At 37.0% G+C, this 24982-nt stretch overlaps 4 protein-coding genes and 1 long non-coding RNA gene across 5 annotated transcripts; 4 read left to right on the top strand and 1 right to left on the bottom strand.

Annotated features, from left to right (window-relative positions):
* The first annotated feature begins 425 nt into the window (after window positions 1-425).
* Window positions 426-1931, top strand: LOC112202763 (transcription initiation factor IIF subunit alpha). The gene has a single exon (XM_024343766.1). The coding sequence runs from the start codon at window positions 426-428 to the stop codon at window positions 1929-1931; it is 1506 nt and encodes a 501-aa protein (XP_024199534.1).
* A 1581-nt stretch (window positions 1932-3512) lies between these two features.
* Window positions 3513-5348, top strand: LOC112166304 (uncharacterized protein At4g19900). Its single transcript, XM_024303108.2, has one exon. It carries the CDS (start codon window positions 3714-3716, stop codon window positions 5139-5141), a length of 1428 nt encoding a protein of 475 aa, XP_024158876.1. The 5' UTR covers window positions 3513-3713; the 3' UTR covers window positions 5142-5348.
* A 2936-nt stretch (window positions 5349-8284) lies between these two features.
* Window positions 8285-10908, bottom strand: LOC112166380 (probable polyol transporter 4). The gene is made up of 2 exons (XM_024303220.2): window positions 10502-10908; window positions 8285-9811 (listed from the first exon to the last, which is right to left on the bottom strand). The coding sequence occupies exons 1-2, from the start codon at window positions 10725-10727 to the stop codon at window positions 8445-8447; spliced, it is 1593 nt and encodes a 530-aa protein (XP_024158988.1). The 5' UTR covers window positions 10728-10908; the 3' UTR covers window positions 8285-8444.
* Window positions 9704-9953, top strand: LOC121049483. Its single transcript, XR_005800447.1, has 2 exons — window positions 9704-9848; window positions 9901-9953. It is a non-coding gene; the product is annotated as an uncharacterized LOC121049483 (long non-coding RNA).
* Window positions 10909-11986: 1078 nt separating the features above from the next.
* Window positions 11987-16757, top strand: LOC112202857 (splicing factor 3B subunit 2). The gene is made up of 16 exons (XM_024343878.1): window positions 11987-12199; window positions 12804-12923; window positions 13034-13153; window positions 13245-13307; window positions 13431-13538; window positions 14011-14088; window positions 14458-14550; window positions 14649-14735; window positions 14954-15055; window positions 15153-15272; window positions 15375-15437; window positions 15564-15700; window positions 15864-15945; window positions 16050-16246; window positions 16323-16392; window positions 16484-16757. Exons 1-16 carry the CDS (start codon window positions 11987-11989, stop codon window positions 16556-16558), a joined length of 1728 nt encoding a protein of 575 aa, XP_024199646.1. The 3' UTR covers window positions 16559-16757.
* The last annotated feature ends 8225 nt before the right edge of the window (window positions 16758-24982 follow it).

Below are 24982 nucleotides of genomic sequence, written 5' to 3'. Positions count from 1 at the left end.
GAAGGGGCCAAGGTGGTGCCTAATGAAACAAGTCCAATTAAAACACAAAGACACCAAGTTTTTAATTGAATAAGGAAAGTAAATATATTGAAGTAAATTGGCAAGTAACATAGTAAATTAATATAACCCAACCATAATTAGGAGTAAAATCCAAATAGTATTAGAAAACCTTCCTAGGAAACATAAAGGTCAGATTTGACCAGATTCTTGCCTGCACCGGAAAACGCATATATTCCCTCTTCAATCTTCATCCTCAAACAAAAATATCCATCTTCAATTGAACAAAACCTCTGAAAAAACCAAGCCTCTGAACAAGAGGCAATTCGATTTCATCTCAATCTATACGTGAATCGTTAAATTCTGAGCTTCGCAACTATAAACCCTAGCTAGCTTTTTAGTTTCTAACCCTAATCTTCAACCTGAAGATGTCAACCGATTTGTTGTTAAAGCCGTCGTGCCAAGTCCGCGGATGTGGATCGACTTCTGACTTGTACGGAAGCAACTGTAAGCACATGACTCTGTGCTTCTCATGTGGCAAGTCCATGGCAGAGAACAAAGCCAAATGCATCCAATGCGACGCCATTGTCACTCGCTTAGTTCGCGAGTACAATGTTCGGCGGGAAAGTACTGTCAACAACAAGAACTACTTCATTGGCAGATTCGGAACGGGTTTGCCAAACTTTTCGAAAACGAAGAATCCTTCTCAGAATAAATGGTCTCTTCGTAAGGATCTTCAAGACCCAAGAAAGAACAAGGAAGAGCAGAAAACTAAACCATGGGTCTTGGATGAACTAACGGGCCAGTCTCGGTATCAGGGTCATCAAGAAGGTGCACAGTCTGCAAGTTACTACCTACTAATGAAGCAAGGAAAGGAGTTTTCGGCTGTTCCGGCTGGTTCTTGGTTCAACTTCAACAAGGTTGCACAATATAAGCAACTTACTCTAGAGGAAGCGGAAGAGAAGATGAATAATAGGCAAAAGACTAATCGAGATGGATATAAAAGATGGATTATGAAATTTGGAAACGGACCTGAAAAAGTTACTGGTGATGGTGGTGGTGGTGGAGAAGGAAACTTCTCCGACAATGAGGAAGAAGAAACAACCAGGAAAAGATATAGACTTGGATCACTCAACAAAATAGGCGGGGATGGTGATGATGATGAGGATAATCTTATAGGTGCAGATGGTGACTTAAATGATGATGGTAGTGACAAGGGTAGTGATTGGGAGCACGAAGAAATTTTCAGTGATGATGATGAAGCTGTAGGTAATCCTGATGAACGAGAAGATTTCGAACATGAGGCTGCAGCTCCACCGGAAACTAAGCAGGATGATGATGGTAATGAAGAGGAGGCCGGGCTGAGTGAATCAGGGAGAGAGTTGAAGAAGCTACTTGGGAGAAGTGGTGGCCTGAATGGTATTGATAAGGAAGAGGAAGATGAAGACGACGACGATGAGGATGATATGGATGAGGATATTTGCTTATTGCCTCCGGCACCAAAGCAGAAGGATGCGCCCAAACAGCTGGAACCATTTGACAACAGATCCACAAAAGCAGTTACGAAGGGAAAGAGAAAACTAGATAGTGATCAGGCTAATAAGGCATCTAACACTGCACCTCCGAAGAAGATGAAGACTGAAAATGAACAAAAATCATCTGTCAGAGAGAAGCCAGCTGCTTCTGAAATTAGTGTGCACGCCAAAGTTATTCCATCCTTGAAAACTGGTTCTGCTAGTCCGGTAGCTGAGGAAGAAATTAGGGCTCTATTGATGCAAAAGGCACCAATCGCCCTACCTGATTTTGTTAATAACTTCCCGGAAAGACGCAAATATTCCAAAGAGCAGAAGGATGCTTTTACAGCAATCGTTAAGAAAGTATCTGAGCTAGAGAAGAAGAACGGGATCAGCTATGTTGTATTGAGAAAGAAGTGAATGATTCTACTGCCAGAATTCACATAGCAGCCTTAGATTTGTTCAATAATAAAGGTAGCATAACGTACTATTTGAAGAACAATTATACTTGACCGCTTTGGATCTTGAGATATCCAATCTCTAGACATGCATATGTGTTCTTATGCTCCTTAATTATGTACGTGACATGCAGTGAGGGAAATACATTAGACATGCATCTTTGAAGCTTATGCTCTTCTAATCTAGCTTCTTTCTTTCGCATGAAAACCTTCAATGTATTAATCCACCATGCGTTCCATGGTAGAATATACAAGCATGTACTATTGACTAGTGTGATTCATTTCACTTTTTGCAAAACTTTACATGTTAGGATAAAATATTCAATTTGACCAGAAAGTGAAGAAGATAATTTAGGATTCATAAAAATAAGATGCTACATTGTGACAGTCTTGATCCGGCTCGGACAATTGTTAAACCTAATCGACTATGTTAGTCATTGATATTTCGAAGCCGAGACTGAAAATTGATATATACACACACACACGTACACAGTGTTTCTCTACTAAGCACCTCCGCATATTTTAAAAAGATGTAGATTTTCTTGAATATACTTCACTTTTCGATCGCATATCCACATCTTGACTGTTCAGTTTTTAGATCTTAATGTATAGATCACTTTTGCAAATTTTTAGCCAAATTAATGATCGTTAAGGTATCGAACTGGATTAAATCAATGAACGAACCGAATCTATCCAACTTGAACCGTTCGTGTCCATAATTATAAATCGCAGTTTTGAATGCCTTAATGATTATCAGTTTGGCTGAAAATTTGTAAAGATGATCTATTCATATATACCTAAAAACTGAACGGTTAAGTGTGAATATGTGATAGAAAAGTTAGTCTATCAAGGAAATCCATATATTTTAAAATATGCGAGGTCTTTAGCTGAGAATGACTGTATATATGGCCATGAATTGGCCAATTTGTGTTAGTCAATGCAAATTGATCAGTCCAGTTGCGACCTCTTCCAGTCTTCCGGTTCCAACAAAGAATTATCTTACTCTACCGCTTGAAATTATCTTGACATCCTGTTATAATATTTATCTTACCGTGTACAATGTTCTTAGCTTGTTTTGGTTTGATATAGATTTTACTCTAATCATCGAGGGAATCTTTGAGATGATCAAAAGTAATAACAAATCTACAAAATAGATCCAATTTTAGGATAAAAGCATACACCCCTCGATTTAGGGCTAAGATATATAACAAAAACAAAACGCTAAGACGGCGGCACAATATTTCCACCTCCAATCCACGTATTAATTTGAAATAAGTCAGACATTTCCAAATTAATTATGATTAGAATCCAAAGAAAAAGTTGGGCGTAGGCATTTGATCATATCATTTAATTATATGAATAGAACCCTTATATACAGACAAGTTTCATTAATTTCAGATAAAAGTCTTTGATATTGGTTAATCAAATCCGATTACGAAAAGAAAAAAGAGTTTTGAGTACAAGTAAACCCTAGACTCTAATCATTATATAAATTTATATTAAAAAAATATATATATTAGTTGAGCCAAGCCATACACCTCTCTCTTTCTCAAAAATGTTAAAAGCTCACATAATTTTGGTTCCCAATGCCCATTTCAATCCCAAAAGATTTCAACTTTAGCAATCTTTTTGCCGCCTCCACCATTAAAACGCCTTCCAATCTACCCTGCAACTCTCATTAACACCTCAACTACTGTAGTACCCAAAAACCATAACCCTCCTACCAACCAAACCCAACACCATCATGCTTGACTCTGAAAAAACCCCCAAACTGCTCAGTCCCCTCATTGTCTTCATCACCCAATTGCAAGACTTGAGAAGATCAACCCTCTCTGTTCTTCTAAGCCTACCCAGTTCTCTTCTTGCTCTGTTTCTCATTCTCCTTTTGGTCTACAACAGCTTCTATGTCTTCTGTATAACTCTCCCTTTTCCCGCCAAACCCCCTCCGGAACCCGCCAATTTCTCGCCGCCAAGTCTCGCCGGAAAACCCTTCCCAAAATGGGCTCCTCCCTTTCGCTCTTCTTCTTCATCAAAGGTTCAGTCTTCTTCTGTTATGTATGTGGTGAAAGAAGAAAACGCACCCATGTTCTTGAAGAACACAACCCATTTGGCCTCTCTGCAAAACCCAACAAACTCAATGATACCCATTTTGAAATATAAGTTTCAGAGGTCAAGAAAGTTCAGAAAACACAAGCGCAAGCTCAAAGCCATACCCATTGAGACGAAGTGGCCTCCGTCTCAGAGTCAATTCCCAACAAGAATGAGAGAGTTCTTGAGTGGAAACTCTTCTGGTTCTTCTTGCAAAATCAGGTTTTTCATGACTTGGATTTCATCCAAGACTCTTGGAAATAGGGAATTGTTAGCTGTGGAGAGTGTGTTCAAATCCCACCCAAATGCTTGTTTGGTCATAGTCTCAAATTCTCTGGATTCCTACAAGGGACTTGAAATCCTGAAGCCGTTTTCGGATTTGGGCTTTCGAGTAATGGCAATTGCTCCTGATTTTGATTACTTGTTCCACAATACTCCTGCTGAGGCTTGGTTTTTTGGGTTGAGAAAAGGCAATGTGAGACCTGGTGGAGTCTCAATTGGTCAGAACCTCTCCAATGTGCTTAGGCTTGCTTTGTTGTACAAGTATGGTGGGATTTACTTGGACACAGATGTTATAGTGTTAAGGAGTTTGTCAAAGATGAAAAATGTGATTGGGGCTCAGACAATTGACCTCAAAACCGGTAATTGGAGCCGATTGAACAATGCTGTGTTGGTGTTCGACAAGAATCATCCATTACTCTTCAAGTTCATTCAGGAATTTGCTCTGACTTTTGATGGTAACAAATGGGGTCACAATGGACCTTACTTGGTCTCAAGAGTGGTTTCAAGGATCAGTGAAAAACCAAACCCTGGTTTTAACTTTACTGTGGTAACTCCCTCGGCATTTTATCCGGTGAATTGGAGCCGTATTCGGAGTATTTTTGGTGGTCCGAAAGATGAGGTATACTCGAAATGGCTGCTTACAAAGCTGAAGCATATTAGATCTCATAGCTTTGCATTGCACTTGTGGAATAGTCAGAGTAGAAGACTGAAGGTTCAGAAGGGAAGCATTATTGATCATATAATGTCAGATTTTACCGTCTGTTACAATTCTTCTTCTGCAACTTCAAGCTTGTCATTATAGAAGAAGGTTCATACTTGTGTAGATCACTTGTCTTATGTAATGTTTTAGTGCTTGTTCTTGCATGTGGATATTGTAGTGATGATTGAGACAGGAATAAAAGAAGATAGGAAATCATTTTTTTTCTCCTTTCATTTTTAGCAATGCATTGTTCAATGTTCATCATCTAGAAACTTATAAGGCCGGCCCTTTTTAATTGGAGAATGCAAAGAAATTAGTACAATTATTAAATTAATTGATGAAATTTTGCACGACTTGATGGGAATCTTGATGGAAATGTCTTCGGAATATGAAAATGTATGATGGATTTGTTTTTCCACAACTTGTGTGCTAAAAGCAGTATTATAACCTTGAAGCTCATTGAGATTACATTATTGTGAAAGTGATATACAAGCTTCCAATCAATGTAGGGTACCTACTTTTCTGGTCATATCATCACCGTCTGCATTTCCTTATTGTTCTTAGTGTGGGAGAATTAGTCCATAAGATACCAAATAAGAAAACCTACCTATTTTCACCATACCGGCACTTATTGGGTTCACGGAGGAGGTTATCTTTCATGATCTTAAGGAAAAAAAAACAGAGAAGAAAAGGGAGGAGGTTATCTGTCATGTATATTTTGAGGAGGTGAAAAGGACCAAGCATTTTTGGTGATCTATCAAAAATTAGCAAGCTTGGTTAGGTAGGACTCATAGTTCTTGCTCATTGTACAAAGCAAAACGAGGCAAAAGGCGTGCCGTATATTATGCTTATTTTCCATGAGTATAAAATAACGATGTAATTAATGGAATGAAAAATATACTCGAGTGTTAAACGAGTCATTGACTTCATGTTTTATTCCTCTGTTTATTTTCTTTTATTTAAATGGTATACCAATTCCTTTGACTATCAGAAACCAGATCTTAATATTCATCATGAGCTAGAATTTTCCTCAGATAAACCTGAGAAGCTTAATTAATTAGATGCATAATGGGAAAGTTGGATATCGAGCATTATTAATGGGATCCAATCTTTGTAACATGGAGTGTGAATCACTACATGCTGTTTGCTGTTAATTTTAGTACGTGGTGGCCACATGGTTATGGAGTTCCATTTATATGGTGCATTTATGGGATTCACATCCAGGCTTTTAGTTTTTCTCTTTGTATGAGGACCAGTTCTCGTGAAGATCTTCATGGTGAATTAGATAGGTAACTTGTAAATCTTGAATCTGCTTGGCTACAAAAGAAGGGTTTAGTTTGGGACCAAAATTGACCTCAGGACAAGATCAACCTGGAAATTTATGAATGTATAGGTATCTATCGCAATTGGGAATTGTCCTTGTCCTTATATTGTAGGTGTTCTCCACTACATGTGACCTAGGGTCCTAGATGCGTTCTTTCATTTTCAGCAACTCATCAAATTCAGCCCTTTAACAAACAATGAGATAAATGTGTACCGCAAAAAAAAAATATTGGCTTTGATCGGAAATTCTACAATGTTGTTCAACATCAAAGTCCAATGCATTGACGACCGTAGGATTTTTGTTTTTTTTTTTTGGGTCATAAGAGTCGTAGGACTAGGGGTGAACCAAACCAGATCAACCCTAACCTGATGGAGTAGTTACTATCAATACGAATTAATTAGGAACAACACCCCTAGCAGTGTACAGTTTCCAATTTCTTTTGAATGCCTTTAATATCACATGCATAGATATAAGTCATATAACTATATAAGTTTGTTAATTCGTACGGTTAGAAAATCATTAATTTCTCACCAATTCCTTGAGGTTGCCATAGTGTTGTGCAGAACTTATTGCTAGGAAGATTCGATGTTGTTTAAAGGATTAGAAGTCATTCACATTATTTCCAGAGACAACATGGTCATGGATGTAAAGAAAGCTTAACGGATCAGATTAATTGTTATCTGAGGTTGAAATATTGGAGGTCTAGATTCATTAGCTTTTAAGCATTGCAACTGATACTGAATCCTTATTCTCTTTAATTTGGTTCTGTTGTGATATGTGCAATGAGTACGTTTCACAGATAAATCAGTACAATACTCGGACCAATTTGGCCAAACCAACAAGTATAGTACTAATTCAAAATCTTATTTCTTCACTTATTCTTTCTGCACTAGACGCTGCACGTGCAGCTCCCAGTCTACTTCACTCGCTTGCCACTCTCCTTCATGATGAAAAAGCATTTCAATCTTTTACATAATACTACGTTACTGCCATGCAGAAGCAGCAGAAACGCACGAAAGCCCACATCTTGGCGACAAAAGCGGCAGCAGAGGGGGGCAGTACTGCTGCATGTTCTGTTTGAAATTGCACAACTAGATAAAATTAGTAACCTTCACCTATGGGTTACTTGTTTGCCACATGGTTATAGAGGTCCATTCATATAGTGCATTAGTACGTACTGCATTTATATGATTCACAGTAGGCTTTAGTTTTTCTCTTGGTGATCAGTTCTCGTGAAGTTCTTCATGGTGAATTAGTATATAGGTAAGATGTAATTCTTGAATCTGCTTGACTCCGAAAGAAGGGTTTGGGTTGGGACAAAATTTGGCTCATGGACAAGATCACCCCTGAAATTTATGTATGTCTAGGTATCTATAGCAATTGGGGATTGTCCTTGTCCAAATATTGTGCATATGTTGTTCTCCACTACATGTGTGACTTTGATATGTTCTTTGATCGTAACTTACCAAATGCCACCCTTTAACAAAGAAAGTGATATATGTAAAATTTATGCACTCCGAACAGAAAATATTGGCTCTTGGAAGACTTTACAATGTTGTTCAACATCAATGTTGCATGCGTTGAGAGCCTTGATATGCTCTTGCCAATTTCTTGAGGTTGGAATAGTCTATTGCAGAAATTTGAAGATAACCAGAAAGATATCATACCAAACGAGGAAGGATGTTATGTAAAGGATCAGAAGGCAATGTTTCCAAATGCTCACAATTGGTCATGGATGCAAAGAAAGCTTAACCAAGGAAAACTGATCAGAGTATGTCTGAGGTTGAGATATTGGAGGTCTAGTCATTCCGTTAATAAAAGAATACCATCCTCAGTATCCTGATTGTGTGTAATTTAATCAACGCAATCTGATTTCACTCACCATGAGCCTTCATGGTGGACAAAACATAATGCAATAAAATGTGTAATGGAGACCAAAAATAACAAATTGAATAAATTTCATCTCTTTTGGTTCTGTTGTGATATGTGCAATGGCTACATTTCACAGATAAATCAGTATAATGCTCAACCAATTTGGCCAAAACAGAAGAGTACGTATAATAACTCACATCTTTCTGCACTTATTCTTTTTGCATTAGACGCTGTGCGTCTCCCATTTCTACTTCACTTCCTTGCCACTCCCCTTCATGATGGAAAATCATTTCGATTTCTTCTAAAGACTTCCCTTTTGTTTCCGGAACACATGTATGAACAAAAACAACCGAGAGTGCTGAAATCACTGAAAAAACAAAGAAGGTTCCTGCTACTGTAATTGCTCGAGATACCGAGAGAAATGACATGGTAATCACACCACTACTAACCCTACTACCAACTGCCCCAAGCGCAGATGCTTGAGCTCGAAGCCTTAGAGGGAAGATTTCAGATGACAAGACCCAACAAACCGGGCCAATTCCAACTGAGAAGAAAGCTACATTTCCACAAACGGCTAATATTGCCAATCCAATTCCAAGTTTTCCATTTCCAAGAAAAGCCAGTGCAAGGCTCAGACCAAGTAAGCAAGTAGTCATTCCAATAGTGCTCACATAAAGCAAAGGCTTTCTGCCCACTTTGTCAATAAGACAGATAGCTACCAAGATGAACAGAGTCTTTGTAACCCCAACAATAACAGTTGCAGCAAGAAGTTGAGTGTTGCCTTTAATTCCGGCATTTTTGAAAATGGTTGGACTATAATACACAGTTGCATCAATGCCTGTAATCTGTTGGAAACATTGGATTCCACAACCGGTAATCAGCATTCGTCGAACTGGGGGAGAAGGATTCAGAATTTCGCGCCATATAGCTTTTGCTTCATTATTCTCAGCATTAGCCATCCCTGCAGCAGCTAGCTGAATTTCTGCCAATCTCTCCTCAACTTCTTTTTCACTTTCATTCGTCTTGGTCAATACTATTCTCGCTTCTTCAATCCTGTTCTGCATAACTAACCACCTTGGGGATTCGGGGATCACAAAAAGAGCAAATCCAAGAAAGACTGAAGGTATGATTCCCACACCAAGCATCACCCTCCAGCTTATATGCACTGGAAGCCCCGAGAAAGCATAATTCGATATGTATCCAAGAAGGATGCCTAGATTTATAAAGATCTCAGGAAATGAAGTAAGCGAACCCCTAGCTACTGAAGGTGAGATCTCAGCAATATATACAGGTGCAATCATGACCCCAAATCCTATACCAATCCCAGCAAAGAGTCTACCAATCATCAATACTTCATAAGAAGGAGCAAGTGCCATTACAGCAGCACCTGTCTGAAAGATAAAGGCTGCAAATGCAATTGTCCATTTTCGACCAATGGCGTCGGATGTTTTCCCACCTGCTAAACTACCCAATAGGGAGATTATGCTCAAAATCCCAACAAGAAGTTCTTGTTGTACAACTGTGATTTTCAAATCCTCCTGAATGAAGAGAATAGCTCCACTCATAACACCCACATCTGCATTGTGATCAATACACATTGTACATAAACACAGGTGAAGATTGATCTGAATCATTGTGATCAATACACATTGTACATAAACACAGGTGAAGATTGATCTGAATTTTCCTCTTATACAGTTCCAAAATCAAAACCCAAAGAAAAGAAAGAACAATTCAACTGCATGGTCTATAAAGGCACTAACTTTCATAGTTAAAGACAGTATCTTTATTTCATTATGGTATTTTCAAGTGTCGAAAAACCTTTTAAAGACAAGATTGCTTACCGACATTTCAACTTCATCAGTGAAATCTGTTAACCCAATACTTGTGGAATTTAACTCATCTATGCTATTTGGCTTCACTAGGATTATCTCAACTATATAGACTAACAAGAATCTTGCAAAGAAATTAAAAAAAGGCTTGTAACATTCTATAATTAAGTACCAAATTTCATGCCACTTGCAAAATAATGCACTCGTCTTAAGTTCTTAACGCAAGTTACACAAATGACCTCCATCTCCTATATAATCTCAGACAAGTCTGACACAATGTAGGAATTAACCAACTTAGCAGATCAAACAGAAACGTATAAGACTCTAGCTTTAAAAAAAAAAATTAAAATCGGTTTCAAGGATTTAAGCAGATCAAGCCAAAAAAACACAGATCACGTAATAGTATGATTAAAAAGATGGAATTAAATACCAACCATATCCAAGCAGCACAGAATTGAGAGAAGCAAAGATGGCACAAGCAAACACATATTTCTTTGTTCCACGATTCTCCTTTGTGAATGAACCATCTTCTTCTTCTTCTTCTTCTGTTACCTCAGACTTCATTCTCTTGTATTTGTTCTTGCTCCCGAGTTGAAACTCGGACGAGTCAGACCCAAACACTCCATTCTGACCAGCATTCCTGTTTTCCTCAAAACCCATTACACCCTTTTCCCTCCAAAATTTTTCTGGAAGAGAAAGGGAGGACCTTTATTGTGCTTTGAAATTTGGAACTGAGTCGACTCAGTTTCAGAGAATTAGACTCAGATCTGAAACAGAGGAAAAACAGAGGAGGTCACAGCTTTGAAGAGTACAAAGACGGCAAGAACCGGAGGCGGGCCCCACTGAATGACAGTCAAGGACAAATTTTACTCGTCCATTGTGTCTCTTTCCGGCTTTTTCCGTGTTTCTAAAGTTGAATAGAAAATTTCGAAATAAGCAAGTTTTTAATAGTTGGTTGGACTTGTTCTTCAAAAAAAAAAAAAGAGGAAAAAAAAATGGAAGGGTTTAAGATTTGGACACTAAAGCTCGAAAATTGATGTCTAAACTCACGTTTTTGAGTGATATCATTATCAAAAATGATATGTGAAGTAATGTTATGTGGTCTAGTAGAAGTATAATTGGTTAAATTTGGCAGTGTTAAAGTTTTTCTTTTTCGCCTATGAATTGAATCATGATAACGAAGAAAAAAAAAATTATATTATTTTATTTTGTTTTAAAATACGCATTAACCGGTAGGGGGGTATGGGGGCACTCCCCCATCAGGTTAAAGAGAAGAGTTCTAAGCTATGGCCGCACCAAACTAACAGATAGAAAAACCTGAGCCAAGTAGTTAAGGGACTAGGTCGGTTATTTCAGTTCCAAGGTTCTGAAAGAAAGGGCTAGAGCTAATGTACTATACACGTTACACTGCTTACAAATTTTTCTGTATTGGACAAGTATAGATTTTTGAAAAAAAAAAAAAAAAAAACTGAATAAGAAATAAATTTCACACAAAGAGGAAAACTAAAAACTATTTAAAAAAAAAAAAAACACTATACCAATAAAATTACACATCAACCTCCTCTTTGTAAGTGGAATGCCCTATATTTGTATCAATCACGCAATCTTCCCATTCTCTAGAAAATCCTTAATTTACGGGAAGTTGAGAATTCGGTTAAAAAGGAAAAGACCAAAACTTAGTAGTAGAGCCTAGCCCATCTTGTTATGACAATCACGTGGCCCATTTATTTTGCAAAGTGTTAATCCAAACTTCAATCTCCAATACGGGCCTAGATATGGCCCAACACCTAGTACATATAAAACCGAATCCCCATTATCTCCCTCAATTTTATTTCCCTTGTTTTAACACAATACAAACCTCTCACTCTCAGATTCTCTCTTTCGATTCGTTCTTCTTCCCCAATCCAAACCCAAACCCCATGCCTGCCGAGACACTCTCTCAGCAGCCAAACGGCGCCGTCGCCAACGGCGATCTGAACCCGCTCGCTAACGGCGCCGTCAAAAAAGCGAGGGAGATCGAACGACGCCGTCGGAGGAGAAAGCAGAAGAAGAACCGCAAAGCTTCTCAATCCACCACCGCCAGCGACGTTAGCGACGGCGAAGATGTGAAGGAGAACAACGATCCTCAACAGGTTTCTTGTTTTATCTTCCTCTATCTCGGAGCTGTTTTGAGTTAGTTATGCGAGTAGATTTCTAGGGTTTTGCTCTGATTTGGATGCAATTAGGGTTTTGCGCTCAATGCTTTAACTCAATTAGCTTAGAGGGCTCTGCTGTTGTTGTTGTTGTTTTTTTTTTTTTTTTTTTTTTTTTTTTTTGTGTGTGTGGTGTATATAGAGCTGCTAGTGAAGTAACGAAAACAAATGTGAAGGGTTTTAATCATGCTGGAATGTTAGGGTTACTGGTGTAAGTAGTTCACTTGATTAATATGCAGAAAATGAAATAGTTGATCCTTGGTTTAACAGCTTTCGTGTGCATCAATTTCTTATGGTGAAAAAAAGTGGGAGTGGAAAACATTTGGTGTTTATCTTATGAGAGATAGTTGTGTCGATAAAGTTGTTCATTTATTCTTCTAAACTTTTTTTGTTTCTGGAAAATTTTGTAGTTTATTGCATATTGGTTAGAGATTCATTGTAGGAACTTTTTGTTAGTGGCACGGGTGTACTTGTACTTGAATTTTCACTGTTTTCAATCTCATAGTTATGGGCGATCATCTTATCTTGTGTATTTACTTTGCAGGTTGTTGAGCAAGTTGAAATCGAGTATGTTCCAGAGAAAGCTGAGCTAAATGAAGCCATGGATGAGGAGTTCAGGAAAATTTTTGAAAAATTCACATTCAAGAATGCTGCGGGTGTTGAGGTAAAGACTTTTCTTTTCTTATAAATAATCTGTCATATGCATCTTTGTTGTACTGTTCTTCCTTCCTTACTATGATAGTCTCTGATTCATTATTTCTGTTCTGCATTCAGGAGGAAAAGAAAGATGAGTCTCAAGAAGGAGCCTCAAAGAAGAAGGCTGATTCAGATTCTGAAGAGGAGGAACAGGATAATGAACAAAAAGAGAAAGGCGTTTCAAACAAGAAGAAAAAGGTTGTTAATAGTGTTTGTTGTATTTTTCTGTTATTATCATCATAATCTTAGTTGAGGACTTGAGGCTAATGCAAATATGGTCATATTTCAGCTTCAACGGCGAATGAAGATTGCAGAATTGAAACAGATCTGTGCAAGGCCTGATGTTGTTGAGGTATGCATGTTGTTCCTTTAACTCTGTTTCCATTTCTGTTTAGCCTTTTGTTTATATCTGTTGTGTTTTATGCATTTGTACAGCTTTGATATTAAGATTGTTTAACTGTTAATATGTTTCCAGGTGTGGGATGCAACTGCAGCTGATCCTAAATTGCTGGTCTTTTTGAAATCGTACCGGAATACTGTACCGGTGCCAAGGCATTGGTGCCAGAAAAGGAAATTTTTACAGGTTAGTGATTCGCTGTGATTTTAAAACTATCGAATGTGGATGCATGATTAATGGGTATGATTAGCATGAGGGGATTAGGGAATAGGTGTGGGAAGATCACGTCGATGAGGTTTCTCTTATATGTATACATGTGCTTCTTGCAGGGGAGCGGCTGTGGCTACCATGGAGCCTGGACTTGTAGGTGTTTGGCAAAAGGCACCCTTGATTTATTTATCTTTATATGCATCTGCTAGTGTGATTGGGGGATCTAGGCATAATTAGGGCCATATTTTGGGGATATTCTTAGCATAGTATACGTTTTTTTAATTCAATTTAAAGGTGCTGATGTATCTGCTTTGAACTTTCAGAGGCCTTCTCATAATGCTTAGTGCTGCAGCGTTCATCTATAATTTTAATATATTAGACTGCTGATTTGAATGTAGAAGAACTATACTGTTACTGGTAACTCATCGAGACTGGATTGATTTTGCAGGGTAAACGTGGTATTGAGAAGCAACCGTTCCAGCTTCCTGATTTCATTGCTGCAACTGGAATTGAGAAAATTAGACAGGTAAATTGGTCATGAGGTTTTTAATTTTGTTTATTCTTCTTTGGGTCACCTATTTGCCTAAATTTAAGTTATTGTCTTTGTAACCGCACCACACATGGTTCCTAGATCTGCTATTACCCATTTTAAATCTTCCCAGAAAAGTCCTGAATGACATTTCTGCAGAATGATGTTCTGTAGAATTTGAAGCAATCATATATAACATTGATGTGTACCATACTTGCATTAGTTACCTATATAGATTGTGAATGCAACTAGGCACCTTAGGCATACATGGTAGAATTATGGTTTATTTTGTCCCTTCTCTTTCTTTATCTGGCCGGATTGTACTTTTTAAAGATACTGACTTCAATATTTATCTGTCTACTGCAGGCATACATTGAAAAAGAAGATAGTAAGAAGTTGAAGCAAAAACAACGAGAACGTATGCAGCCAAAGATGGGCAAAATGGATATTGATTATCAGGTTTGCCTTTATTATGTTTTGCATCAAGTCTTTGGACTCTTATTTTAATGCTCTTATGTAATGTTTTATTGATGAGACTATGCAATCTGTGTTTATAGGTTCTTCATGATGCTTTCTTCAAGTACCAAACTAAGCCAAAGCTCACAACACTTGGTGATCTGTACCATGAAGGGAAAGAGTTTGAGGTATACTCTCGCTCCCACAATAGTCTTGCTCCAGAGACATAGTTTTGTGTTGGTAAAAATTATCCATCGTCTTTTTTGCTATCTTATGATACCTCATGCATAGCCAAGTAAATGAAGAACACACTTCAAGCAAATAATTCCTTTTTCTGTAATTGTACTACTTTTCCTTATGAAGGTGCAACTCCATGTTATTCATGTTGGACCCTTGTTTTTGTCAGGTAAAATTAAGAGAGATGAAGCCAGGCATGCTGTCACATGAACTGAAAGAAGCTCTGGGTATGCCAGATGGTGCTCCTCCCCCATGGCTCATTAATATGCAGGTGAAACTGCTAATATCTTTTGTTCTCTCTTTAGCTCTGGTATTTGAACTGTATGTTAATGCTTGGTATTGTCTTAACTGTTGTATTTTTCTTCCAGAGATATGGTCCTCCTCCATCATATCCACATTTGAAAATCCCTGGCCTGAATGCTCCAATCCCCGCTGGAGCTAGCTTTGGTTATCATCCAGGTGGCTGGGGAAAGCCTCCTGTTGATGAAGTAAGTATTTAAGTTCTCGGCATTTCTATTATGTGTATATGATTTAAACTTCTTTATATATATTGTTTTTAACTGATCTGCTTTTCTTTTGTTTTTTAATAGTATGGCCAACCGTTGTATGGAGACGTTTTTGGTGTTCAGCAGCAAGATCAGCCTAATTTTGAGGTATGGCTTGTGATTTGGAGAATCAGATTTTACATGTGGATTGCCAACTACGAAGTTGTAATTAACATTAGATTGTAGCATTTGCGTGTTATATAAAATAACATTTCCGTTCCTTCTGAAATTTAGGAAGAGCCAGTTGATAAGACAAAGCATTGGGGTGATTTGGAGGAAGAGGAAGAGGAAGAAGAGGACGACGAAGAGGAAGAACTGATGGAGGACGAAGATTTAGAGGATGGTATTGAATCTGTAGATAGCATTTCAAGGTACATGCTTTCCCATTTTCATTTTGTATTAATACTTTGTGAAGTTCCGTAATGTATAGTTATATATGTTGGTTTTTCAGAGAACTTTTTTTGTTGGTTATTTTTGCACTGAAGGTAATTTTCTGAGTTCTATTTTACTAACAAACTTCCACACTTCCTTCAGTACTCCCACTGGCGTTGAGACACCTGATGTCATGGACCTTCGCAAGCAGCAGAGAAAGGAACCTGAAAGGCCTTTATACCAAGTAAGTACAACCATAAAAACTTTCTTTCAGTCTATTAACATTTGCTGATTCCATTTTTCTTTTTTTTTTCCTTTCTAATTGTTCTTCTGACTTGTGTTGCAAAGGTACTTGAAGAGAAAGAAGAAAGGGTTGCCTCAGGGACATTGCTTGGAACGACTCACACCTATGTTGTTGGTAGTGGCACGCAAGACAAAGCAGGAGCTAAAAGGGTGGATCTACTCAGAGGTCAGAAAGCAGATAAAGTGGATGTCACTCTACAACCTGAAGAATTGGAAGCTATGGAGAATGTCTTGCCTGAAAAGTGAGTGAAACTCAGGTTCAAATTTACGTACTTTGCCTTTTAGGAGAACCGGTTTGACTTGCAATGTTTTCCACAGGTATGAACAAGCAAGGGAGGAGGAGAAGCTGCGGAGTCAGCGAGAGGATTTCAGTGATATGGTTGCGGAGGTGTGTGCCTTTTCTGTATACCTCACCTGTTTGGTTTATGAATTTTCAGTTATGCTTGAATAAATTCGAATGAGATTTTTTACTTCTGCAGAATGAGAAGAAGAGGAAACGTAAGATGCAGGACAAGGAAGGGAAATCCAACAAAAAGAAAGATTTCAAGTTTTAGGGTGTGTTTGCGTATAATTGTTTTTGCAAGACATGAGAGATGTGAGTTCTATCAAGTTTTGGAAGGAGCTGAGCGAGATGTTGAGATTTAAAGAGCCGTTTGAATCCTAGTTGTATTGGATAGTATTGAAAATGAGATATTAACCTTTTGTGTATGATCTTCAATATATGATTATTCACTTTTATGCACTTCTCATGTATGTATGGCTTCTAAGAGATGTATCTGTTCCTTAATATACTATGCTTGTCCCCCATGTCAAAGGAAATTCGAACAAGTTAGAATCTGTCCAATCGGAAGACAACTTTTTGTTCCCATTTTTTCTCCTGCACACGCTTGAGCAAGTTTGGTATGCATATATATATCATACAAAATGACTTTTGTTTTTATGGTATCCATGTATGTCACACAGAACGACTTGTGTTAGCTATAGAGCTAGTAACAAAACCGCTGATGTCCTCTTTACAGTAGGCATGTATATGTCACACAAAACGACTAGTGTTTTACCTATAAAGCTAGTAACTGGTTTTTGATGTCCTAGTGCTGTCATAAAAGAGGAAAACACTTGGTTTTGTCGCTAGTAACAAAACCATGGATCGTTGATTGATGAAGTTGTATATATAAAAGAGAAAAACACTTGGTTTTGTCAATAGTAACAAAACCATGGATCTCCTTGTGTTGATTGATGAAGTGGTTTTGTTACTAGTGGTTTTGTCGCTAGTAACAAAACCATGGATCTCCTTGTGTTGATTGATGAAGTTGTGTATATAAAAGAGGAAAACACTTGGTTTTGTCACTATTAACAAAACCATGGATCTCCTTGTGTTGATTGATGAAGTTGTATATGAATTTGGAGAGAGTGAGGATGAGGTCAAGCGTCTAGTGCGCAAGTTTATATTACAGATAGGAATGTTTTTGTGAGTGTCATGTACCGCTTTGTACGTGATAAATATCGAGACAATTCATGCACTAAACTTTATAAATCAAGTATTCAATAACAAATATCCAAGTTCATCTTTAGAACAAGCTTTATAGTTAGCTAGAGTCCATAGTCTATTTATGGCTTGCAATAAGTGCAACATCATCTTGTTTTAATATGTCAATGAAAATCTTCACATAAAATAATTAACATTGTGAAATAGTTTAATTATTTGGTCAGTCAATTTTTTTTGTTTAAATTGCTTATGTGTTTGTATCATCAATTTCAATTTAAAATATGATGTTACCTGGATTTATTCATTATTTTGTTTGGTAAATTATATAAAATCGACAATTGTTGCAACAAAATAACTTGCGGCGGTAAAATAAAAGGTTACCTTAAAGAACAAGAAAGATGTGTGATGCAGTGTAAGAAGAAATCAAGAAATTCAAACAAGTTAGAAGCTTGTTGAACCCGAAGGGAACTTTCATTCAAGCTCAACCCCCAATCCTACCTGAGGCAAGTTTAGCATTCATGTTATACCACACAAACAAGGCTAGGCCTGAGAATTCGAGGGTGCTCAAGACCTTTTAGTACATATTGCTGAGAACTAACTCATCCATACAAGTGTGTCTCTTTTTAATTTTATTTTTCTATAGGAAACCATGACTCGTTTGATGGCAGAGGTGTCTCTTTTTTTTTTTATGAGAAGTGTTTCCCAAGGCAACGAATAAGTAGTTGGCAAATGTCCCTCTCTCTCTCTCTCTCTCTCTTCTATTTTAAGAGACTTTTACTGATGAATTAAGCAGAGGACTTAGCCGACGAACTTTATGAGAAATTTTTGTTGACAAACAATTCATTGGCAACAAATTTTTTTTTGGGGTTCATTAAGTTGCAACAAATTTAATCATGGATAGGGGTGACGATGAGCTTTTTTTGCTCAAGCTTTTTCATTGTTGCCATCTTTTTAACTTCCGGCCTTATGTGACTGTCTACTGTGCGACTCTGCACAAAAAGCTTCAAAAAAAGCAATGGCGTCCCACATTTTTACAACTTTGAGAAATTGTTAGGATCGATTTCTGAGAATCCCCAAATCAAAAGTCGCTTGAAGATGGAGCACAAGTTCGGAGGTTGAGGATTGTGATCCGAAAACTGAACAAACAGCTTCCCGATTAAGAAGCCGAAGCTCAAGGAAATTTTAAAAAAGTAAACTATTCTATACTGAAAAATGTGTTAAAGGATTTAGATGTTCAAAATTAATTAAATTGTTGGACAAAATGGTCATTTGGATATGCAGTGTTCTTTTCGGTTAGATGTATACATATCGGGTGGTTCTAGTTGGAGCTCTGAATTTGATATTTGGACCTCCATCTTTTTTTAAATATCAATGGATTTTGTCAACTTATACAAAATGACAAATATGGATAAATAGGAAAAAAAATACTCTCCTTACCTCCCCTATTAATATAACATTTAATTTTTTCCCCAAATTCCTTATATTACCTATATAACTTTATAATTTACCTAAAACAATTAAGTAAAGATAATTAATTTCTATACAGGGCCCTATCATTTAATACAAATGTAAATTAAAAACAAACAATATGAATTTGAAATTTCCTTAAACTAAATTGATTGAATATCTTGGTGTAGTTATTACTAATTAAGATCCAAGGTTTTAATTAGATTTAATCGATGTATATATATTATTTTTCTGAGAACCAAAGTCTTTTCTAGAACCATATTCATATTGCTAAAAAAAAAAAAACAAAACAAAAACTATGATATGGATTAATAGAAAAATCTTTGTAACTGTCTACTTGTTCGGATCCTCCAAGAATCACTTTCTTTTTTAGTCATTGAAAGTACACCAAAAATATAGCCAGCTTACTCACACAATTCTTCATGATTGATTTTTTTTTTTTTGAGATGAATTGATAGAGATAGAAAAAAAAAAATTGTTGAAGATACATATTTAATTGTTCGAGCGTGTTTTGGTAAAATTAAGGAGGTCTACTTAGTTAGGTTTAATAAGTAGGAGAGGTCCAAATATCAAATTTGGAGGTCCAACTAGAACCTCCCATACATATCTTGTGACCCTATTTTTTTTTTCTTTCTTTTCTTTTTAATAACTAAGAATTGTTAGAACAAAGTAATTTGTTGCTTTATGAATTCCGATTGATGTACCAATGTGTTGGTTGATGTATTAAGCATTAATGCTGGGGGCGAAAATAAGAAATTATGGGGCTAGAACCTTAATTGAAAACCCGAGGGCGGCCTACGCTTCGAGAAATTTTTCTATGTTACAGGCAAACCATGTCAGCATTTTTTTTTTAAGAATATCATGTCGATATATTAATATTACTCAGGCCAGAAAGGACCATTACATATCCTTCCTCTACCATCTCTGGGCAGATAAAGAGTTTGTGGTAAAACCACAGCGATACATAAATTAGGTCCGATCATTTGACGGTACTCATGCTTACTTATTCAAGAAAGCCTATTTAACTATGGACAGTAATGCATAGTAATAGGCAAGCAAATTCGAAAAAAAAACTAACTAAATAATGGGTATAGAAACCCATTAGATATTTTGGACCCAAGAGAGAGCAGGCCCAAAACCAGTTCCACAGCCTTAGGCCCAACCATTAGCCCACAAAGGCCATCAAGAACATACCCTAGCTGCCTTCAAGTTGTTCTTGCCGCCATCAGCAATATTGGAGATGTCCGGCCAAGCATCCATGCCGACCAATTCGAGGGTAGCCACACATCCACCTCCTTCGTCGAACTCCCCAAGGTTTGGGCTTGGATTTGAGTCCAAAGACATCCCGACCACATGCTCTTTGATCTGGATATCCAAACTCTTTTGTGCTCTATTTGCAGCTTCAGCAGTATCTGCAACTCCGGCCACGACCAATCCACGAGCACAACATGATGATCAATAGTGTCGCCACCCATGGACTTCCCAGAGGAGTCCCTATCATTGCCAAGAAGAACCAACCTGATAGACGACATACAGGCAGCTGCAGCGACGAGATTGATGGCCTCCACGGGGAGGGTACGAGCTGCAATGAAGTCACCGATGGAAATAATGGAATGAATAGTATCCCCCTTCAGCATGCTGATATGGTTTGACTTGCTAATGAAAAATTGACACCTAGATTTGTACTTAATTTAATTAAAATACAATGTTATATTCAAAAAAGACCTTTTTGGGTCTTTCATCACTGGCTTCCTACCTCTCAGATTTGCAGTTTGTCCTCTTGTTAATCCCCAGCATCTCATATTGTCTTCTTCTGCAACTTTATTTTTAAGTATAGACAAGCTAATGCATGCTATTATGAAGTGTGAACATGTAAAGCATTCTCTGAAACCATTTATTGATATTGATATGCAGTTGTTTTGATTAGGTCATTTCATCAGTATACTGGCACTCTCAAGATGTATAGTGAGCTTTAAATTGTTTAATAAATCGTACACGTGTAATTGAGATTTCTGGGCTAAGATAAAGAGGTAAGTGCTAGGTCTATGAAATTCAAATCTCATCGATTGAATCATTTGATTGTTTTGGTCATCTCATCGATGGACATAGATCTCCGCCGTCGTTCTCCTCATTATCCCATCCCAATCGATCCCTAGCTACAACCATTCCCACCCACTCCGAGATCATTCACTCTCCACTTAGCAAGAGCGAGTTTAGCCTCAAGAGAGATGTTCAAGTAATTATACTGGGTTCCAGCATGATTGATCTCCACAGAGATGGAGTTGCCGTCATCGGTGGCTTTCGGCAGAGATTGGGTAAGAAGATGAAGGAGAACCTAAAAAGGTCTTTTCTCAAAATAATGAAATAATTGAATTTTAATTTAACTAAAGACGAGTCTACGTGTTAATTTTTTATGCTGACATGGTTTGACTGTAGCATAGAAAAATTTCCCCTATGCTTCGATTCTTAACCATTGGAGTATTGAGTCTTTCTTTGCAGATCGTAAAGGTCGAGCTAAAGGCTTACAAAGTTACCATTTTTTTTTGAAAAACATCTTTTCTCCTAAGAGTCATGTTTGTCAGGTCCTAAACTTGCGGAAAATGTTGCTATTGGCATACAGAATAATTTCCAAGGGTGAGGCTATTGCCACCCTACTAACTACTTTGTTTACCCTACAACTTTCTGATTTATTAAAAGAATAAAATACTTTAATATAAAATTACAATAAAAGACAATCTCTTATTAAAACACGTTCTTAATATTTCCATTCATCGTGAAACCCTAACTCTTTATTTTTTTCATCATCTACAATTGTTCTTATGCTATAGTAACAAGCTTTATGCCTCAAAATGTATCAAATTAACGCGCTAATGGAGTCTGAAAACACCTACTTGGATCCTGAAAATGAGGTAATCTTGTTGTCTGAAAACACCTACTTGGATCCTGAAAATGAGGTAATCTTGTTGTCTGAAAACACCATATGGTTTGAAATTTAAAAAATAATGTGGGGTGAGAAAAGAAAGTAGGATGAACAAAGTAGACTTGAAATTTAAAAAATATATGTAGGGTGAGAAAAGAAAGTAGGGTGAACAAAATAGTTAGTAGGGTGGCTTGAAAAGGGTATTTTGGGTATTGCAAATGGGTGAACAAAGTAAACTTCAAATTAAAAAAATAAATGTAGGGTGAGAAGAGAAAGTAGGGTGAACAAAATAGTTAATAGGGTAGCAATAGCCGCACCCTAATTCCAAATGTAACTTTATACATTCTCAAACTAGCAATGACACTCGATCGGCCACATTTTCTCCTAATTATAGGTTGACTTAGTAACAATTAATGTGATTTTAGTTTTGATCGAATTGCCACATTGGTTCCCTGTACTGATTAACATTAGTTGATAAAACTAGTCTACATGCCCATTTGCAAAATAATAGTGCATCATAGTTGTACTTTCAATAGTGAAAAAAAAAAAAAAGTGGATGTGTAAAGATTGGAGTACTTGGTAGTATTGAAATCATTTAGTGTCAACAATTAATGCAAGAAAGTCGAAGTCCTTACAAGTTTGTCCTAGTCCTAACGGATTTTTTCTCTTGCACACTAAATCCATCTTGAGCAAGTTATGTATGCATGTATATCACACAATTCGTCAACCCTAGCCTGGATGTACTATCTGCCGTTGAAAAATGAGAATATATAGAAGAATTTCACGGACGAATGTTAGTGCATGAGTTGTATATGAGAGTTTGGAGGAGATTAGTTGTTGATATAGGACATTAGTTTTCCTTGATACTACTCCATAATAGGAAATTTTGAACATTTTTTATATAAAACTGATATTACTCCATATTAGTTGTTAAATTACCTTACTAGCAAAAAAAGACCTAAGTTAGTAAGTTTCTTTCCAAATTCTGGTTGGTGTGCCAATATCGTAATACTTCTAGACTCCTAGGATCTTGATAATTGTTATTCAATTATATGAATAATGGCTAGATTTGAATAAGAGCAATACCTAAAGGTCTATCATGTACACAATCCCTACCAGTCGATAGATTAGACTCATAGAAATCACATGGGTAAGGTTCTGTCAAACCCTAATTTGACACTAGCTAGCGTTTAATTAGTTGGCAGAATTATTTTACGAAAAATCCAATCTACACTTCTAATTATTTGTTACTATATGTATCGTTCCATGCAAGTGATAAACACTCAATGGACCCATCACCCGCCTCTCCCTAGCTACCCAGTACCCACCGTAGCATTAGAGACCTAAGTCAAATAAGGTACCTATACATGTCTTAACATTTTCTGCACTCATTTCTTGTGTGTGACAATTGCTTATTTGACCCATGCAATTGACTATAGTAGACCCCTAGCCATGAATCTTCTTTGCAACGACAGATCTCAAGCAATTAAGCACAAGGCTGCTTCCTGTTAAGCTTTGAAGTATAAACAGGAATAACTAGACCAGCTGCAACTACTGGTTTTATATATATTCATTTCCTTATTCATATATAGAGGTTTATGATTCATGATTGCTGACTAGCTAACAACTGGTTCGGTTTAAAAAATAGTCAAAATTAATCAAAGTGACCTTAATTATAAATTTGATTAATGTTTCATATATGGACCAACCTAAACTTATATACCGAGATCGATTATCAGATCGATCGTCCATGTTTATTTCTATCTGGGACCATCAATCAAACCTGGTCCAGCTTCAAGGACCCCCATCACCACACGATACGGTGACTCGTGGGACAATCATTTTGGACCCTTCTCAATCCTCCTTCACATGGAAATTAATAATAATTAACCAGTGAGTTTAATTAACCAGTGATAATGACAGTAAAGAATAAAACAAAGGGTTGGCATGCATGCGTTTCCCATCTATATTTTAAGCTTTTCTGTAATTCTCTTTGTTTGGTCAGTGAGATTGAATATTTTGATGAAGTCTGGAATGGGGTATGAATATGATGGCTTAGCTTCGTGTTCTTTGGTCACCTTATTACGACTTTCCTTTTTGCTTCTTAGTTTTTTAGGGTTTATTCGTTTACGACAGACATTCTGATTCCGTCGTATCCTTTTGAGAATTACGTGGAAGACGAACCTTTACCTAACCAACAGATGGACGAACAAGTTCTTCAGATTATTTCAATTCCATTCACACTGTCTCTGTCTTTGATCACAAGCAATCTTAGCAAACATGGGAATATATATTTGCTATCTTCAAAATCCTGTGGTGCCCTAATTATATATATATGCACGTGGCTCTCGTAGCCGGCCGGTCCTATTTGTGTGACGGCAAACTACCAGCCATTCATTATATCCACTGAAAACTAAAAACTATACATTCCCTCCGTCCTCATGAGCCGAGTTCGAGCACAGTGGAATATTTCACAAGTCTAACGCGAAAATTAAAAGTCAATTATTTTGTTTATTATTGCAATCTATCATAGTTGTAGTCATTTATCATTAGAAATCGCTATATTTATTTAAGTAACCGTTAAATGTGTTAATGTGCAGAGATGCCTTAAAGATTATTAATTTAGTTGAAAATTTACAGAGATTGATCTATATATTAATACTTAAAAACTGAACGGTCGAAATATGAATATGAGACCGAAAAGTAACCATAAACTCTAGCCTCACACTGGATAAATATTATATATATATATATATATATATGCTCATTTTCAATAGTGGTAGATTATCTCAATATAACACAATACCTTTAGCTGAGATGAATAGAACTATTGTATACCAATATACCATTATCGAAAATTAATATATAGATCGATTCAGCCTATCTCAACTATATATATTGGGTCGATTTTATTGAAGAAAATCTGAAAATACATTTCTAGTTTTGTATCCTAGATTTGCATGGTGCTTGCTTGCATGCATGGATGTGACGGGAATAAAACGCCAAGATACGTAACGTGTAATCACATGTAGAAAGGCCCATAAGTAATGAGGATCGTCGATCAGAATTCAGAAACCTACATGTAGGGTTTACCCTAACTAGCAG

This window comes from Rosa chinensis, chromosome 5 (genome assembly GCF_002994745.2).
Source record: "Rosa chinensis cultivar Old Blush chromosome 5, RchiOBHm-V2, whole genome shotgun sequence".
NCBI lineage: Eukaryota > Viridiplantae > Streptophyta > Magnoliopsida > Rosales > Rosaceae > Rosa > Rosa chinensis.
This window is presented reverse-complemented; position numbering and strand designations above follow the sequence as displayed.

Coding starts and splice junctions, on each gene's coding strand:
- LOC112202763 (XM_024343766.1), top strand. CDS start 426: ATGTCAACCGATTTGTTGTTAAAGCCGTCGTGCCAAGTCCGCGGATGT.
- LOC112166304 (XM_024303108.2), top strand. CDS start 3,714: ATGCTTGACTCTGAAAAAACCCCCAAACTGCTCAGTCCCCTCATTGTC.
- LOC112166380 (XM_024303220.2), bottom strand. CDS start 10,727: ATGGGTTTTGAGGAAAACAGGAATGCTGGTCAGAATGGAGTGTTTGGG. Junction 9,812..10,501: donor TTCTGTGCTGCTTGGATATG/GTTGGTATTTAA, acceptor ATCACAATGCAG/ATGTGGGTGTTATGAGTGGA.
- LOC112202857 (XM_024343878.1), top strand. CDS start 11,987: ATGCCTGCCGAGACACTCTCTCAGCAGCCAAACGGCGCCGTCGCCAAC. Junction 15,273..15,374: donor GAAAGCCTCCTGTTGATGAA/GTAAGTATTTAA, acceptor GTTTTTTAATAG/TATGGCCAACCGTTGTATGG. Junction 15,701..15,863: donor TCTGTAGATAGCATTTCAAG/GTACATGCTTTC, acceptor CACTTCCTTCAG/TACTCCCACTGGCGTTGAGA.